This window comes from Chiloscyllium punctatum, unplaced genomic scaffold, assembly GCF_047496795.1.
Source record: "Chiloscyllium punctatum isolate Juve2018m unplaced genomic scaffold, sChiPun1.3 scaffold_265, whole genome shotgun sequence".
Lineage (NCBI taxonomy): Eukaryota > Metazoa > Chordata > Chondrichthyes > Orectolobiformes > Hemiscylliidae > Chiloscyllium > Chiloscyllium punctatum.
The window spans coordinates 47,172-64,863 of NW_027309999.1; the positions used below are offsets into that span (position 1 = coordinate 47,172).

Consider the following 17,692-nt stretch of genomic DNA (forward strand, 5'->3'; position numbering starts at 1 on the left):
TACAGAGATAGGGAGGGGGTGTAGGGGTTTACAGAGATAGGGAGGGGGTGTAGGGGGTTACAGAGATGGGAAGCGGGTGTTGGGTGTGGAGAGGGTGCCATACATAGGGAAGGGTTGGATGGGAATCAAAATGGTTTTACACACACACACAAAGACACACACACACAGACACAGACACACAGACCCCACACACACATCCCCCCCACCCCCCCCCCCCCCCACACACCCCCCCCACACCCCCCCCCACACCCCCCCCACACCCCCCCCCCCCACCCCCCACACACACACGAACTTCCGAACTCACGTTTCCCATGAACTTTCCAGTGTTTCCGGATTGTATTATGGGCGCTGGTTTATTCTGGGATTGCACACCCTCACCGCTATACACAACGTTTAACTCAATGGGATTCAGGAAATCCTGGATGCAGTTCTGTGTAGGACCAAGAGACAGGACAGGTCAGATGGTGGAGTTAGAGCAGGGCTCGCAGGAGGGTCGGCCTCTCAGAACCCTCCTATCCCATCCTACAGCCCCCACAATGTAACCTCATCTCCCTCCTCCACCAAGACCGACTTTAATTCACAATCCAATCCACGGGGTGAGGTACAGAGTAAAGCTCCCTCGACACTGTCCCCCCCACCAAACACTCCCAGGGACAGGGACAGCTCGGGGTTAGATACAGAGTATAGCTCCCTCTACACTGTCCCCCCCATCAAACACTCCCAGGGACAGGGACAGCTCGGGGTTAGATACAGAGTAAAGCTCCCTCTACACAGTCCCCCCCATCAAACACTCCCAGGGACAGGGACAGCTCGGGGTTAGATACAGAGTAAAGCTCCCTCTACACTGTCCCCCCCATCAAACACTCCCAGGGACAGGGACAGGGACAGCACAGGGTTAGATACAGAGTAAAGCTCACTCTACACTGTCCCCCCCATCAAACACTCCCAGGGACAGGGACAGGGACAGCACAGGGTTAGATACAGAGTAAAGCTTCCTCTACACTGTCCCCCCATCAAACACTCCCAGGGACAGGGACAGCTCGGGGTTAGATACAGAGTAAAGCTCTCTCTACACTGTCCCCCCCATCAAACACTCCCAGGGACAGGGACAGCTCGGGGTTAGATACAGAGTAAAGCTCCCTCTACACTGTCCCCCCCATCAAACACTCCCAGGGACAGGGACAGCTCGGGGTTAGATACAGAGTAAAGCTCCCTCTACACTGTCCCCCCCCATCAAACACTCCCAGGGACAGGGACAGCACGGGGTTAGATACAGAGTAAAGCTCTCTCTACACTGTCCCCCCCCATCAAACACTCCCAGGGACAGGGACAGCTCGGGGTTAGATACAGAGTAAAGCTCCCTCACTTTTACTTGGATGGTTTGAGGCAGGCAATGCTGTGCTGTGAGCACAAAGGTGCCCGTGGTCTGACGAGCGAGTGTTGCTCTTTCTATCTTGCGATGTTCATCCAACTTCAGCTCATAGCTGATATTCAGGGATGGGGTACCTGTGAGACAGAGGAATAGGGTGTCAGAAAGGTGTGGGTTCGGGGGGGGGTTCATATACAGAATAACAGATATCCGGGAGGGAGTTACAGACTGGAATCTAATCGAGGGGTTCGGGGTGGTTTATATACAGAATAACAGATACCCCGGGAGGGAGTTACAGACTGGAATCTAATCGAGGGGTTCAGGGTGGTTTATATACAGAATAACAGATACCCGGGAGGGAGTTACAGACTGGAATCTAATCGAGGGGTTCGGGGTGGTTTATATACAGAATAACAGATACCCGGGAGGGAGTTACAGACTGGAATCTAATCGAGGGGTTCGGGGGGGTTTATATACAGAATAACAGATACCCGGGAGGGAGTTACAGACTGGAATCTAATCGAGGGGTTCGGGGGGTTTATATACAGAATAACAGATACCCGGGAGGGAGTTACAGACTGGAATCTAATCGAGGGGTTCGGGGTGGTTTATATACAGAATAACAGATACCCCGGGGTGGGAGTTACAGACTGGAATCTAATCGAGGGGTTCGGGGTGGGTTATATACAGAATAACAGATACCCGGGAGGGAGTTACAGACTGGAATCTAATCGAGGGGTTTGGGGTGATTTATAGACAGAATAACAGATACCCCGGAGGGAGTTACAGACTGGAATCTAATCGAGGGGTTCAGGGTGGGGTTGTCGGAGTGTGAGCTGTTTATATATGGAATCAGAGATATTTGGGAGGGAGTTACAGACTGAAATCTATTGAAATACGTTGCGGGCACAGTGGGTTCTGTGTCGGTTGAACAACAGATACGTGGGTGACGATTTTGATGAACAGATTTGGGGTACTGGGTTTCTGAGTACAATTACAGAGTGATTTCTCCAGAGAGGAACAGCAAAACGGTGGGATCCCTGCAGAAAAATACATATGCGGTGTTTTATTTAAAGATGCGATTCGATACAGAATGACAGACACAGGGAGGTGTGTGTACACAGTAACAGACACAGGGAGGTGTGTGTACACAGTAACGTACACAGGGCGGTGTGTGTACACAGTAACGTACACAGGGCGGTGAGTGTACACAGTAACGTACACAGGGCGGTGTGTACACAGTAACAGACACAGGGCGGTGACTGTACACAGTAACGGACACAGGGCGGTGTGTGTACACAGTAACAGACACAGGGCGGTGTGTGTACACAGTAACAGACACAGGGCGGTGAGTGTACACAGTAACGGACACAGGGCGGTGTGTGTACACATTAACGGACACAGGGCGGTGTATGTACACAGTAACGGACACAGGGCGGTGAGTGTACACAGTAACAGATACTGGTTCGGTGTGTGTACACAGTAACAGACACAGGGCGGTGTGTGTACACAGTAACAGACACAGGGCGGTGTGTGTACGCAGTAACGGACACAGGGCGGTGTGTTTACACAGTAACGGACACAGGGCGGTGTGTACACAGTAACAGGCACAGGGCGGTGTGTACACAGTAACGGATACTGGTTCGGTGTGTGTACACAGTAACAGACACAGGGCGGTGTGTGTACACAGTAACAGACACAGGGCGGTGTGTGTACACAGTAACGGACACAGGGCGGTGTGTACACAGTAACAGGCACAGGGCGCTGTGTACACAGTAACGGATACTGGTTCGGTGTGTGTACACAGTAACAGACACAGGGCGGTGTGTGTACACAGTAACAGACACAGGGCGGTGTGTGTACGCAGTAACGGACACAGGGCGGTGTGTACACAGTAACGGACACAGGGCGGTGTGTACACAGTAACAGGCACAGGGCGGTGTGTACACAGTAACGGATACTGGTTCGGTGTGTGTACACAGTAACAGACACAGGGCGGTGTGTGTACACAGTAACAGACACAGGGCGGTGTGTGTACACAGTAACGGACACAGGGCGGTGTGTACACAGTAACAGGCACAGGGCGGTGTGTACACAGTAACGGATACTGGTTCGGTGTGTGTACACAGTAACAGACACAGGGCGGTGTGTGTACACAGTAACAGACACAGGGCGGTGTGTGTACGCAGTAACGGACACAGGGCGGTGTGTGTACACAGTAACGGACACAGGGCGGTGTGTGTACACAGTAACAGACACAGGGCGGTGTGTGTACACAGTAACGGACACAGGGCGGTGAGTGTACACAGTAATGGACACAGGGCGGTGTGTGTACACAGTAACAGGCACAGGGCGGTGTGTGTACACAGTAACGTACACAGGGCGGTGTGTGTACACAGTAACAGACACAGGGCCGTGAGTGTACACAGTAACGTACACAGGGCGGTGTGTGTACACAGTAACGGACACAGGGCGGTGAGTGTACACAGTAACGGACACAGGGCGGTGAGTGTACACAGTAACGGACACAGGGCGGTGAGTGTACACAGTAACAGACACAGGGCGGTGTGTGTACACAGTAACGGACACAGGGCGGTGTGTGTACGCAGTAACGTACACAGGGCGGTGTGTGTACACAGTAACGGACACAGGGCGGTGTGTGTACACAGTAACGGACACAGGGCGGTGTGTGTACACAGTAATGGACACAGGGCGGTGAGTGTACACAGTAACAGACACAGGGCGGTGTGTGTACACAGTAACAGATACTGGTTCGGTGTGTGTACACAGTAACGGACACAGGGCGGTGTGTGTACACAGTAACGGACACAGGGCGGTGTGTGTCCACAGTGACAGACACAGGGCGGTGTGTGTACACAGTAACGGACACAGGGCGGTGTGTGTACACAGTAACGGACACAGGGCGGTGAGTGTACACAGTAACAGACACAGGGCGGTGTGTGTACACAGTAACAGATACTGGTTCGGTGTGTGTACACAGTAACGGACACAGGGCGGTGTGTGTACACAGTAACGGACACAGGGCGGTGTGTGTCCACAGTGACAGACACAGGGCGGTGAGTGTACACAGTAACTGACACAGGGCGGTGTGTGTACACAGTAACGGACACAGGGCGGTGTGTGTACACAGTAACAGACACAGGGCGGTGTGTGTACACAGTAACAGATACTGGTTCGGTGTGTGTACACAGTAACAGACACAGGGCGGTGTGTGTACACAGTAACAGACACAGGGCGGTGTGTGTACACAGTAACAGATACTGGTTCGGTGTGTGTACACAGTAACAGACACAGGGCGGTGTGTGTACACAGTAACGGACACAGGGCGGTGTGTGTACACAGTAACGGACACAGGGCGGTGTGTGTACACAGTAACGGACACAGGGCGGTGAGTGTACACAGTAACAGATAATGGTTCGGTGTGTGTACACAGTAACAGACACAGGGCGGTGTGTGTACACAGTAACGGACACAGGGCGGTGTGTGTACACAGTAACGGACACAGGGCGGTGAGTGTACACAGTAACGGACACAGGGCAGTGAGTGTACACAGTAACGGACACAGGGCGGTGTGTGTACACAGTAACGGACACAGGGCGGTGTGTGTACACAGTAACAGACACAGGGCGGTGTGTGTACACAGTAACGTACACAGGGCGGTGAGTGTACACAGTAACAGACACAGGGCGGTGTGTGTACACAGTAACAGACACAGGGCGGTGTGTGTACACAGTAACAGACACAGGGCGGTGTGTGTACACAGTAACGGACACAGGGCGGTGAGTGTACACAGTAACAGATAATGGTTCGGTGTGTGTACACAGTAACGGATACTGGGCGGTGAGTGTACACAGTAACGGACACAGGGCGGTGAGTGTACACAGTAACAGATAATGGTTCGGTGTGTGTACACAGTAACAGACACAGGGCGGTGTGTGTACACAGTAACGGACACAGGGCGGTGAGTGTACACAGTAACGGACACAGGGCAGTGAGTGTACACAGTAACGGACACAGGGCGGTGTGTGTACACAGTAACGGACACAGGGCGGTGTGTGTACACAGTAACAGACACAGGGCGGTGTGTGTACACAGTAACGTACACAGGGCGGTGTGTGTACACAGTAACGTACACAGGGCGGTGAGTGTACACAGTAACGGACACAGGGCGGTGTGTGTACTCAGTAACGGACACAGGGCGGTGTGTGTACACAGTAACGGACACAGGGCGGTGTGTGTACACAGTAACGGACACAGGGCGGTGAGTGTACACAGTAACGTACACAGGGCGGTGAGTGTACACAGTGACAGACACAGGGCGGTGTGTGTACACAGTAACGTACACAGGGCGGTGTATGTACACAGTAACAGACACAGGGCGGTGTGTGTACACAGTAACGGACACAGGGCGGTGTGTGTACACAGTAACGGACACAGGGCGGTGAGTGTACACAGTAACGGACACAGGGCGGTGAGTGTACACAGTAACAGACACAGGGCGGTGTGTGTACACAGTAACGGACACAGGGCGGTGAGTGTACACAGTAACAGACACAGGGCGGTGTGTGTACACAGTAACGTACACAGGGCGGTGAGTGTACACAGTAACGGACACAGGGCGGTGTGTGTACACAGTAACGGACACAGGGCGGTGTGTGTACACAGTAACGGACACAGGGCGGTGAGTGTACACAGTAACGGACACAGGGCGGTGAGTGTACACAGTAACAGACACAGGGCGGTGTGTGTACACAGTAACGTACACAGGGCGGTGAGTGTACACAGTAACAGACACAGGGCGGTGTGTGTACACAGTAACAGACACAGGGCGGTGTGTGTACACAGTAACAGACACAGGGCGGTGTGTGTACACAGTAACGGACACAGGGCGGTGAGTGTACACAGTAACAGATAATGGTTCGGTGTGTGTACACAGTAACAGACACAGGGCGGTGTGTGTACACAGTAACGGACACAGGGCGGTGAGTGTACACAGTGACAGACACAGGGCGGTGTGTGTACACAGTAACGTACACAGGGCGGTGTATGTACACAGTAACAGACACAGGGCGGTGTGTGTACACAGTAACGGACACAGGGCGGTGTGTGTACACAGTAACGGACACAGGGCGGTGAGTGTACACAGTAACGGACACAGGGCGGTGTGTGTACTCAGTAACGGACACAGGGCGGTGTGTGTACACAGTAACGGACACAGGGCGGTGAGTGTACACAGTAACGTACACAGGGCGGTGAGTGTACACAGTGACCGACACAGGGCGGTGTGTGTACACAGTAACGTACACAGGGCGGTGAGTGTACACAGTAACGGACACAGGGCGGTGTGTGTACACAGTAACGGACACAGGGCGGTGTGTGTACACAGTAACGGACACAGGGCGGTGTGTGTACACAGTAACAGACACAGGGCGGTGTGTGTACACAGTAACAGATACTGGTTCGGTGTGTGTACACAGTAACAGACACAGGGCGGTGAGTGTACACAGTAACGGACACAGGGCGGTGTGTGTACACAGTAACAGACTCAGGGCGGTGTGTGTACACAGTAACGTACACAGGGCGGTGAGTGTACACAGTAACAGACACAGGGCGGTGTGTGTACACAGTAACAGACACAGGGCGGCGTATACACAGTAACAGATACTGGTTCGGTGTGTGTACACAGTAACGGACACAGGGCGGTGTGTGTACACAGTAACAGACACAGGGCGGTGAGTGTACACAGTAACGTACACAGGGCGGTGTGTGTACACAGTAACAGACACAAGGCGGTGAGTGTACACAGTAACAGACACAGGGCGGTGTGTGTACAGTAACAGACACAGGGCGGTGTGTGTACACAGTAACAGACACAGGGCGGTGTGTGTACACAGTAACAGATACTGGTTCGGTGTGTGTACACAGTAACGTACACAGGGCGGTGTGTGTACACAGTAACGGACACAGGGCGGTGTGTGTACACAGTAACAGACACAAGGCGGTGAGTGTACACAGTAACAGACACAGGGCGGTGTGTGTACACAGTAACGGACACAGGGCGGTGTGTGTACACAGTAACGGACACAGGGCGGTGTGTGTACACAGTAACGGATACTGGTTCGGTGTGTGTACACAGTAACAGACACAGGGCGGTGTGTGTACACAGTAACAGACACAGGGCGGTGTGTGTACACAGTAATGTACACAGGGCGGTGTGTGTACACAGTAACAGACACAGGACGGTGTGTGTACACAGTAACAGACACAGGGCAGTGTGTGTACACAGTGACAGACACAGGGCGGTGAGTGTACACAGTAACGTACACAGGGCGGTGTGTGTACACAGTAACAGACACAGGGCGGTGTGTGTATACAGTAACAGACACAGGGCGGTGTGTGTACACAGTAACAGATACTGGTTCGGTGTGTGTACACAGTAACAGACACAGGGCGGTGTGTGTACACAGTAACAGACACAGGGCGGTGTGTGTACACAGTAACGGACACAGGGCGGTGTGTGTACACAGTAACAGACACAGGGCGGTGTGTGTACACAGTAACAGACACAGGGCGGTGTGTGTACACAGTAACAGACACAGGGCGGTGAGTGTACACAGTAACAGACACAGGGCGGTGAGTGTACACAGTAACGGACACAGGGCGGTGTGTGTACACAGTAACAGACACAGGGCGGTGTGTGTACACAGTAACAGATACTGGTTCGGTGTGTGTACACAGTAACAGACACAGGGCGGTGTGTGTACACAGTAACAGACACAGGGCGGTGTGTGTACACAGTAACGGACACAGGGCGGTGAGTGTACACAGTAACAGACACAGGGCGGTGTGTGTACACAGTAACGGACACAGGGCGGTGTGTGTACACAGTGACAGACACAGGGCGGTGAGTGTACACAGTAACGTACACAGGGCGGTGTGTTAACACAGTAACAGACACAGGGCGATGTGTGTATACAGTAACAGACACAGGGCGGTGTGTGTACACAGTAACAGATACTGGTTCGGTGTGTGTACACAGTAACAGACACAGGGCGGTGTGTGTACACAGTAACAGACACAGGGCGGTGTGTGTACACAGTAACAGACACAGGGCGGTGTGTGTACACAGTAACAGATACTGGTTTGGTGTGTGTACACAGTAACAGACACAGGGCGGTGTGTGTACACAGTAACAGACACAGGGCGGTGTGTGTACACAGTAACAGACACAGGGCGGTGTGTGTACACAGTAACAGATACTGGTTCGGTGTGTGTACACAGTAACAGACACAGGGCGGTGTGTGTACACAGTAACAGACACAGGGCGGTGAGTGTACACAGTAACGGACACAGGGCGGTGTGTGTACACAGTAACAGACACAGGGCGGTGTGTGTATACAGTAACAGACACAGGGCGGTGTGTGTACACAGTAACAGACACAGGGCGGTGAGTGTACACAGTAACGGACACAGGGCGGTGTGTGTACACAGTAACAGACACAGGGCGGTGTGTGTATACAGTAACAGACACAGGGCGGTGTGTGTACACAGTAACAGATACTGGTTCGGTGTGTGTACACAGTAACAGACACAGGGCGGTGTGTGTACACAGTAACAGACACAGGGCGGTGTGTGTACACAGTAACAGACACAGGGCGGTGTGTGTACACAGTAACAGATACTGGTTCGGTGTGTGTACACAGTAACAGACACAGGGCGGTGTGTGTACACAGTAACAGACACGGGGCGGTGTGTGTACACAGTAACAGACACAGGGCGGTGTGTGTACACAGTAACAGATACTGGTTCGGTGTGTGTACACAGTAACAGACACAGGGCGGTGTGTGTACACAGTAACAGACACAGGGCGGTGTGTGTACACAGTAACAGATACAGGGCGGTGTGTGTACACAGTAACAGACACAGGGCGGTGTGTGTACACAGTAACAGACACAGGGCGGTGTGTGTACACAGTAACAGACACAGGGCGGTGTGTGTACACAGTAACGGACACAGGGCGGTGTGTGTACACAGTAACGGACACAGGGCGGTGAGTGTACACAGTAACGTACACAGGGCGGTGAGTGTACACAGTAACGGACACAGGGCGGTGTGTGTACTCAGTAACGGACACAGGGCGGTGTGTGTACACAGTAACGGACACAGGGCGGTGTGTGTACACAGTAACGGACACAGGGCGGTGAGTGTACACAGTAACGTACACAGGGCGGTGAGTGTACACAGTGACAGACACAGGGCGGTGTGTGTACACAGTAACGTACACAGGGCGGTGTATGTACACAGTAACAGACACAGGGCGGTGTGTGTACACAGTAACGGACACAGGGCGGTGTGTGTACACAGTAACGGACACAGGGCGGTGAGTGTACACAGTAACGGACACAGGGCGGTGTGTGTACTCAGTAACGGACACAGGGCGGTGTGTGTACACAGTAACGGACACAGGGCGGTGTGTGTACACAGTAACGGACACAGGGCGGTGAGTGTACACAGTAACGTACACAGGGCGGTGAGTGTACACAGTGACAGACACAGGGCGGTGTGTGTACACAGTAACGTACACAGGGCGGTGTGTGTACACAGTAACAGACACAGGGCGGTGAGTGTACACAGTAACGGACACAGGGCGGTGTGTGTACACAGTAACAGACACAGGCCGGTGAGTGTACACAGTAACAGACACAGGGCGGTGTGTGTACACAGTAACGGACACAGGGCGGCGTATACACAGTAACAGATACTGGTTCGGTGTGTGTACACAGTAACGGACACAGGGCGGTGTGTGTACACAGTAACAGACACAGGGCGGTGAGTGTACACAGTAACGTACACAGGGCGGTGTGTGTACACAGTAACAGACACAAGGCGGTGAGTGTACACAGTAACAGACACAGGGCGGTGTGTGTACAGTAACAGACACAGGGCGGTGTGTGTACACAGTAACAGATACTGGTTCGGTGTGTGTACACAGTAACGTACACAGGGCGGTGTGTGTACACAGTAACGGACACAGGGCGGTGTGTGTACACAGTAACAGACACAAGGCGGTGAGTGTACACAGTAACAGACACAGGGCGGTGTGTGTACACAGTAACGGACACAGGGCGGTGTGTGTACACAGTAACGGATACTGGTTCGGTGTGTGTACACAGTAACAGACACAGGGCGGTGTGTGTACACAGTAACAGACACAGGGCGGTGTGTGTACACAGTAATGTACACAGGGCGGTGTGTGTACACAGTAACAGACACAGGGCGGTGTGTGTACACAGTAACAGACACAGGGCAGTGTGTGTACACAGTGACAGACACAGGGCGGTGAGTGTACACAGTAACGTACACAGGGCGGTGTGTGTACACAGTAACAGACACAGGGCGGTGTGTGTATACAGTAACAGACACAGGGCGGTGTGTGTACACAGTAACAGATACTGGTTCGGTGTGTGTACACAGTAACAGACACAGGGCGGTGTGTGTACACAGTAACAGACACAGGGCGGTGTGTGTACACAGTAACAGATACTGGTTCGGTGTGTGTACACAGTAACAGACACAGGGCGGTGTGTGTACACAGTAACAGACACAGGGCGGTGTGTGTACACAGTAACGGACACAGGGTGGTGTGTGTACACAGTAACGGACACAGGGCGGTGAGTGTACACAGTAACAGACACAGGGCGGTGTGTGTACACAGTAACGGACACAGGGCGGTGTGTGTACACAGTGACAGACACAGGGCGGTGAGTGTACACAGTAACGTACACAGGGCGGTGTGTGTACACAGTAACAGACACAGGGCGGTGTGTGTATACAGTAACAGACACAGGGCGGTGTGTGTACACAGTAACAGATACTGGTTCGGTGTGTGTACACAGTAACAGACACAGGGCGGTGTGTGTACACAGTAACAGACACAGGGCGGTGTGTGTACACAGTAACAGATACTGGTTCGGTGTGTGTACACAGTAACAGACACAGGGCGGTGTGTGTACACAGTAACAGACACAGGGCGGTGTGTGTACACAGTAACGGACACAGGGCGGTGTGTGTACACAGTAACGGACACAGGGCGGTGAGTGTACACAGTAACGGACACAGGGCGGTGTGTGTACACAGTAACAGACACAGGGCGGTGTGTGTACACAGTAACGGACACAGGGCGGTGTGTGTACACAGTAACGGACACAGGGCGGTGAGTGTACACAGTAACGGACACAGGGCGGTGTGTGTACAGTAACAGACACAGGGCGGTGTGTGTACACAGTAACAGATACTGGTTCGGTGTGTGTACACAGTAACGTACACAGGGCGGTGTGTGTACACAGTAACGGACACAGGGCGGTGTGTGTACACAGTAACAGACACAAGGCGGTGAGTGTACACAGTAACAGACACAGGGCGGTGTGTGTACACAGTAACGGACACAGGGCGGTGTGTGTACACAGTAACGGATACTGGTTCGGTGTGTGTACACAGTAACAGACACAGGGCGGTGTGTGTACACAGTAACAGACACAGGGCGGTGTGTGTACACAGTAATGTACACAGGGCGGTGTTTGTACACAGTAACAGACACAGGGCGGTGTGTGTACACAGTAACAGACACAGGGCAGTGTGTGTACACAGTGACAGACACAGGGCGGTGAGTGTACACAGTAACGTACACAGGGCGGTGTGTGTACACAGTAACAGACACAGGGCGGTGTGTGTATACAGTAACAGACACAGGGCGGTGTGTGTACACAGTAACAGATACTGGTTCGGTGTGTGTACACAGTAACAGACACAGGGCGGTGTGTGTACACAGTAACAGACACAGGGCGGTGTGTGTACACAGTAACAGACACAGGGCGGTGTGTGTACACAGTAACAGATACTGGTTCGGTGTGTGTACACAGTAACAGACACAGGGCGGTGTGTGTACACAGTAACGTACACAGGGCGGTGTGTGTACACAGTAACGTACACAGGGCGGTGAGTGTACACAGTAACGGACACAGGGCGGTGTGTGTACTCAGTAACGGACACAGGGCGGTGTGTGTACACAGTAACGGACACAGGGCGGTGTGTGTACACAGTAACGGACACAGGGCGGTGAGTGTACACAGTAACGTACACAGGGCGGTGAGTGTACACAGTGACAGACACAGGGCGGTGTGTGTACACAGTAACGTACACAGGGCGGTGTATGTACACAGTAACAGACACAGGGCGGTGTGTGTACACAGTAACGGACACAGGGCGGTGTGTGTACACAGTAACGGACACAGGGCGGTGAGTGTACACAGTAACGGACACAGGGCGGTGTGTGTACTCAGTAACGGACACAGGGCGGTGTGTGTACACAGTAACGGACACAGGGCGGTGTGTGTACACAGTAACGGACACAGGGCGGTGAGTGTACACAGGAACGGACACAGGGCGGTGAGTGTACACAGTGACCGACACAGGGCGGTGTGTGTACACAGTAACGTACACAGGGCGGTGAGTGTACACAGTAACGGACACAGGGCGGTGTGTGTACACAGTAACGGACACAGGGCGGTGTGTGTACACAGTAACGGACACAGGGCGGTGTGTGTACACAGTAACAGACACAGGGCGGTGTGTGTACACAGTAACAGATACTGGTTCGGTGTGTGTACACAGTAACAGACACAGGGCGGTGAGTGTACACAGTAACGGACACAGGGCGGTGTGTGTACACAGTAACAGACTCAGGGCGGTGTGTGTACACAGTAACGTACACAGGGCGGTGAGTGTACACAGTAACAGACACAGGGCGGTGTGTGTACACAGTAACAGACACAGGGCGGCGTATACACAGTAACAGATACTGGTTCGGTGTGTGTACACAGTAACGGACACAGGGCGGTGTGTGTACACAGTAACAGACACAGGGCGGTGAGTGTACACAGTAACGTACACAGGGCGGTGTGTGTACACAGTAACAGACACAAGGCGGTGAGTGTACACAGTAACAGACACAGGGCGGTGTGTGTACAGTAACAGACACAGGGCGGTGTGTGTACACAGTAACGGACACAGGGCGGTGTGTGTACACAGTAACAGATACTGGTTCGGTGTGTGTACACAGTAACGTACACAGGGCGGTGTGTGTACACAGTAACGGACACAGGGCGGTGTGTGTACACAGTAACAGACACAAGGCGGTGAGTGTACACAGTAACAGACACAGGGCGGTGTGTGTACACAGTAACGGACACAGGGCGGTGTGTGTACACAGTAACGGACACAGGGCGGTGTGTGTACACAGTAACGGATACTGGTTCGGTGTGTGTACACAGTAACAGACACAGGGCGGTGTGTGTACACAGTAACAGACACAGGGCGGTGTGTGTACACAGTAATGTACACAGGGCGGTGTGTGTACACAGTAACAGACACAGGGCGGTGTGTGTACACAGTAACAGACACAGGGCAGTGTGTGTACACAGTGACAGACACAGGGCGGTGAGTGTACACAGTAACGTACACAGGGCGGTGTGTGTACACAGTAACAGACACAGGGCGGTGTGTGTATACAGTAACAGACACAGGGCGGTGTGTGTACACAGTAACAGATACTGGTTCGGTGTGTGTACACAGTAACAGACACAGGGCGGTGAGTGTACACAGTAACGGACACAGGGCGGTGTGTGTACACAGTAACAGACACAGGGCGGTGTGTGTACACAGTAACAGATACTGGTTCGGTGTGTGTACACAGTAACAGACACAGGGCGGTGTGTGTACACAGTAACGGACACAGGGCGGTGAGTGTACACAGTAACAGACACAGGGCGGTGTGTGTACACAGTAACGGACACAGGGCGGTGTGTGTACACAGTGACAGACACAGGGCGGTGAGTGTACACAGTAACGTACACAGGGCGGTGTGTGTACACAGTAACAGACACAGGGCGATGTGTGTATACAGTAACAGACACAGGGCGGTGTGTGTACACAGTAACAGATACTGGTTCGGTGTGTGTACACAGTAACAGACACAGGGCGGTGTGTGTACACAGTAACAGACACAGGGCGGTGTGTGTACACAGTAACAGACACAGGGCGGTGTGTGTACACAGTAACAGATACTGGTTTGGTGTGTGTACACAGTAACAGACACAGGGCGGTGTGTGTACACAGTAACAGACACAGGGCGGTGTGTGTACACAGTAACAGACACAGGGCGGTGTGTGTACACAGTAACAGATACTGGTTCGGTGTGTGTACACAGTAACAGACACAGGGCGGTGTGTGTACACAGTAACAGACACAGGGCGGTGAGTGTACACAGTAACGGACACAGGGCGGTGTGTGTACACAGTAACAGACACAGGGCGGTGTGTGTATACAGTAACAGACACAGGGCGGTGTGTGTACACAGTAACAGACACAGGGCGGTGAGTGTACACAGTAACGGACACAGGGCGGTGTGTGTACACAGTAACAGACACAGGGCGGTGTGTGTATACAGTAACAGACACAGGGCGGTGTGTGTACACAGTAACAGATACTGGTTCGGTGTGTGTACACAGTAACAGACACAGGGCGGTGTGTGTACACAGTAACAGACACAGGGCGGTGTGTGTACACAGTAACAGACACAGGGCGGTGTGTGTACACAGTAACAGATACTGGTTCGGTGTGTGTACACAGTAACAGACACAGGGCGGTGTGTGTACACAGTAACAGACACAGGGCGGTGTGTGTACACAGTAACAGACACAGGGCGGTGTGTGTACACAGTAACAGATACTGGTTCGGTGTGTGTACACAGTAACAGACACAGGGCGGTGTGTGTACACAGTAACAGACACAGGGCGGTGTGTGTACACAGTAACAGATACAGGGCGGTGTGTGTACACAGTAACAGACACAGGGCGGTGTGTGTACACAGTAACAGACACAGGGCGGTGTGTGTACACAGTAACGGACACAGGGCGGTGTGTGTACACAGTAACGGACACAGGGCGGTGAGTGTACACAGTAACGTACACAGGGCGGTGAGTGTACACAGTAACGGACACAGGGCGGTGTGTGTACTCAGTAACGGACACAGGGCGGTGTGTGTACACAGTAACGGACACAGGGCGGTGTGTGTACACAGTAACGGACACAGGGCGGTGAGTGTACACAGTAACGTACACAGGGCGGTGAGTGTACACAGTGACAGACACAGGGCGGTGTGTGTACACAGTAACGTACACAGGGCGGTGTATGTACACAGTAACAGACACAGGGCGGTGTGTGTACACAGTAACGGACACAGGGCGGTGTGTGTACACAGTAACGGACACAGGGCGGTGAGTGTACACAGTAACGGACACAGGGCGGTGTGTGTACTCAGTAACGGACACAGGGCGGTGTGTGTACACAGTAACGGACACAGGGCGGTGTGTGTACACAGTAACAGACACAGGGCGGTGAGTGTACACAGTAACGTACACAGGGCGGTGAGTGTACACAGTGACAGACACAGGGCGGTGTGTGTACACAGTAACGTACACAGGGCGGTGAGTGTACACAATAACGGACACAGGGCGGTGTGTGTACACAGTAACGGACACAGGGCGGTGTGTGTACACAGTAACGGACACAGGGCGGTGTGTGTACACAGTAACAGACACAGGGCGGTGTGTGTACACAGTAACAGATACTGGTTCGGTGTGTGTACACAGTAACAGACACAGGGCGGTGAGTGTACACAGTAACGGACACAGGGCGGTGTGTGTACACAGTAACAGACACAGGCCGGTGTGTGTACACAGTAACGTACACAGGGCGGTGAGTGTACACAGTAACAGACACAGGGCGGTGTGTGTACACAGTAACGGACACAGGGCGGCGTATACACAGTAACAGATACTGGTTCGGTGTGTGTACACAGTAACGGACACAGGGCGGTGTGTGTACACAGTAACAGACACAGGGCGGTGAGTGTACACAGTAACGTACACAGGGCGGTGTGTGTACACAGTAACAGACACAAGGCGGTGAGTGTACACAGTAACAGACACAGGGCGGTGTGTGTACAGTAACAGACACAGGGCGGTGTGTGTACACAGTAACAGATACTGGTTCGGTGTGTGTACACAGTAACGTACACAGGGCGGTGTGTGTACACAGTAACGGACACAGGGCGGTGTGTGTACACAGTAACAGACACAAGGCGGTGAGTGTACACAGTAACAGACACAGGGCGGTGTGTGTACACAGTAACGGACACAGGGCGGTGTGTGTACACAGTAACGGATACTGGTTCGGTGTGTGTACACAGTAACAGACACAGGGCGGTGTGTGTACACAGTAACAGACACAGGGCGGTGTGTGTACACAGTAATGTACACAGGGCGGTGTGTGTACACAGTAACAGACACAGGGCGGTGTGTGTACACAGTAACAGACACAGGGCAGTGTGTGTACACAGTGACAGACACAGGGCGGTGAGTGTACACAGTAACGTACACAGGGCGGTGTGTGTACACAGTAACAGACACAGGGCGGTGTGTGTATACAGTAACAGACACAGGGCGGTGTGTGTACACAGTAACAGATACTGGTTCGGTGTGTGTACACAGTAACAGACACAGGGCGGTGTGTGTACACAGTAACAGACACAGGGCGGTGTGTGTACACAGTAACAGATACTGGTTCGGTGTGTGTACACAGTAACAGACACAGGGCGGTGTGTGTACACAGTAACAGACACAGGGCGGTGTGTGTACACAGTAACGGACACAGGGTGGTGTGTGTACACAGTAACGGACACAGGGCGGTGAGTGTACACAGTAACAGACACAGGGCGGTGTGTGTACACAGTAACGGACACAGGGCGGTGTGTGTACACAGTGACAGACACAGGGCGGTGAGTGTACACAGTAACGTACACAGGGCGGTGTGTGTACACAGTAACAGACACAGGGCGGTGTGTGTATACAGTAACAGACACAGGGCGGTGTGTGTACACAGTAACAGATACTGGTTCGGTGTGTGTACACAGTAACAGACACAGGGCGGTGTGTGTACACAGTAACAGACACAGGGCGGTGTGTGTACACAGTAACAGATACTGGTTCGGTGTGTGTACACAGTAACAGACACAGGGCGGTGTGTGTACACAGTAACAGACACAGGGCGGTGTGTGTACACAGTAACGGACACAGGGCGGTGTGTGTACACAGTAACGGACACAGGGCGGTGTGTGTACACAGTAACAGACACAGGGCGGTGAGTGTACACAGTAACGGACACAGGGCGGTGTGTGTACACAGT

At 53.1% G+C, this 17,692-nt stretch overlaps 1 protein-coding gene across 1 annotated transcript in view; it reads right to left on the reverse strand.

The window, feature by feature from the left end:
• The window catches only part of LOC140472196 (integrin alpha-M-like), a 38,754-nt gene that overhangs the window by 2,499 nt on the left and 18,563 nt on the right, over positions 1–17,692 (reverse strand). Inside the window, exons 4-5 of the mRNA XM_072567469.1 lie at positions 1,367–1,506; positions 285–430 (exon numbers count right to left, since the gene is read on the reverse strand). Coding sequence (XP_072423570.1) covers positions 285–430; positions 1,367–1,506 — 286 coding nt within the window. The remainder of the gene's footprint in view (positions 1–284; positions 431–1,366; positions 1,507–17,692) is intronic.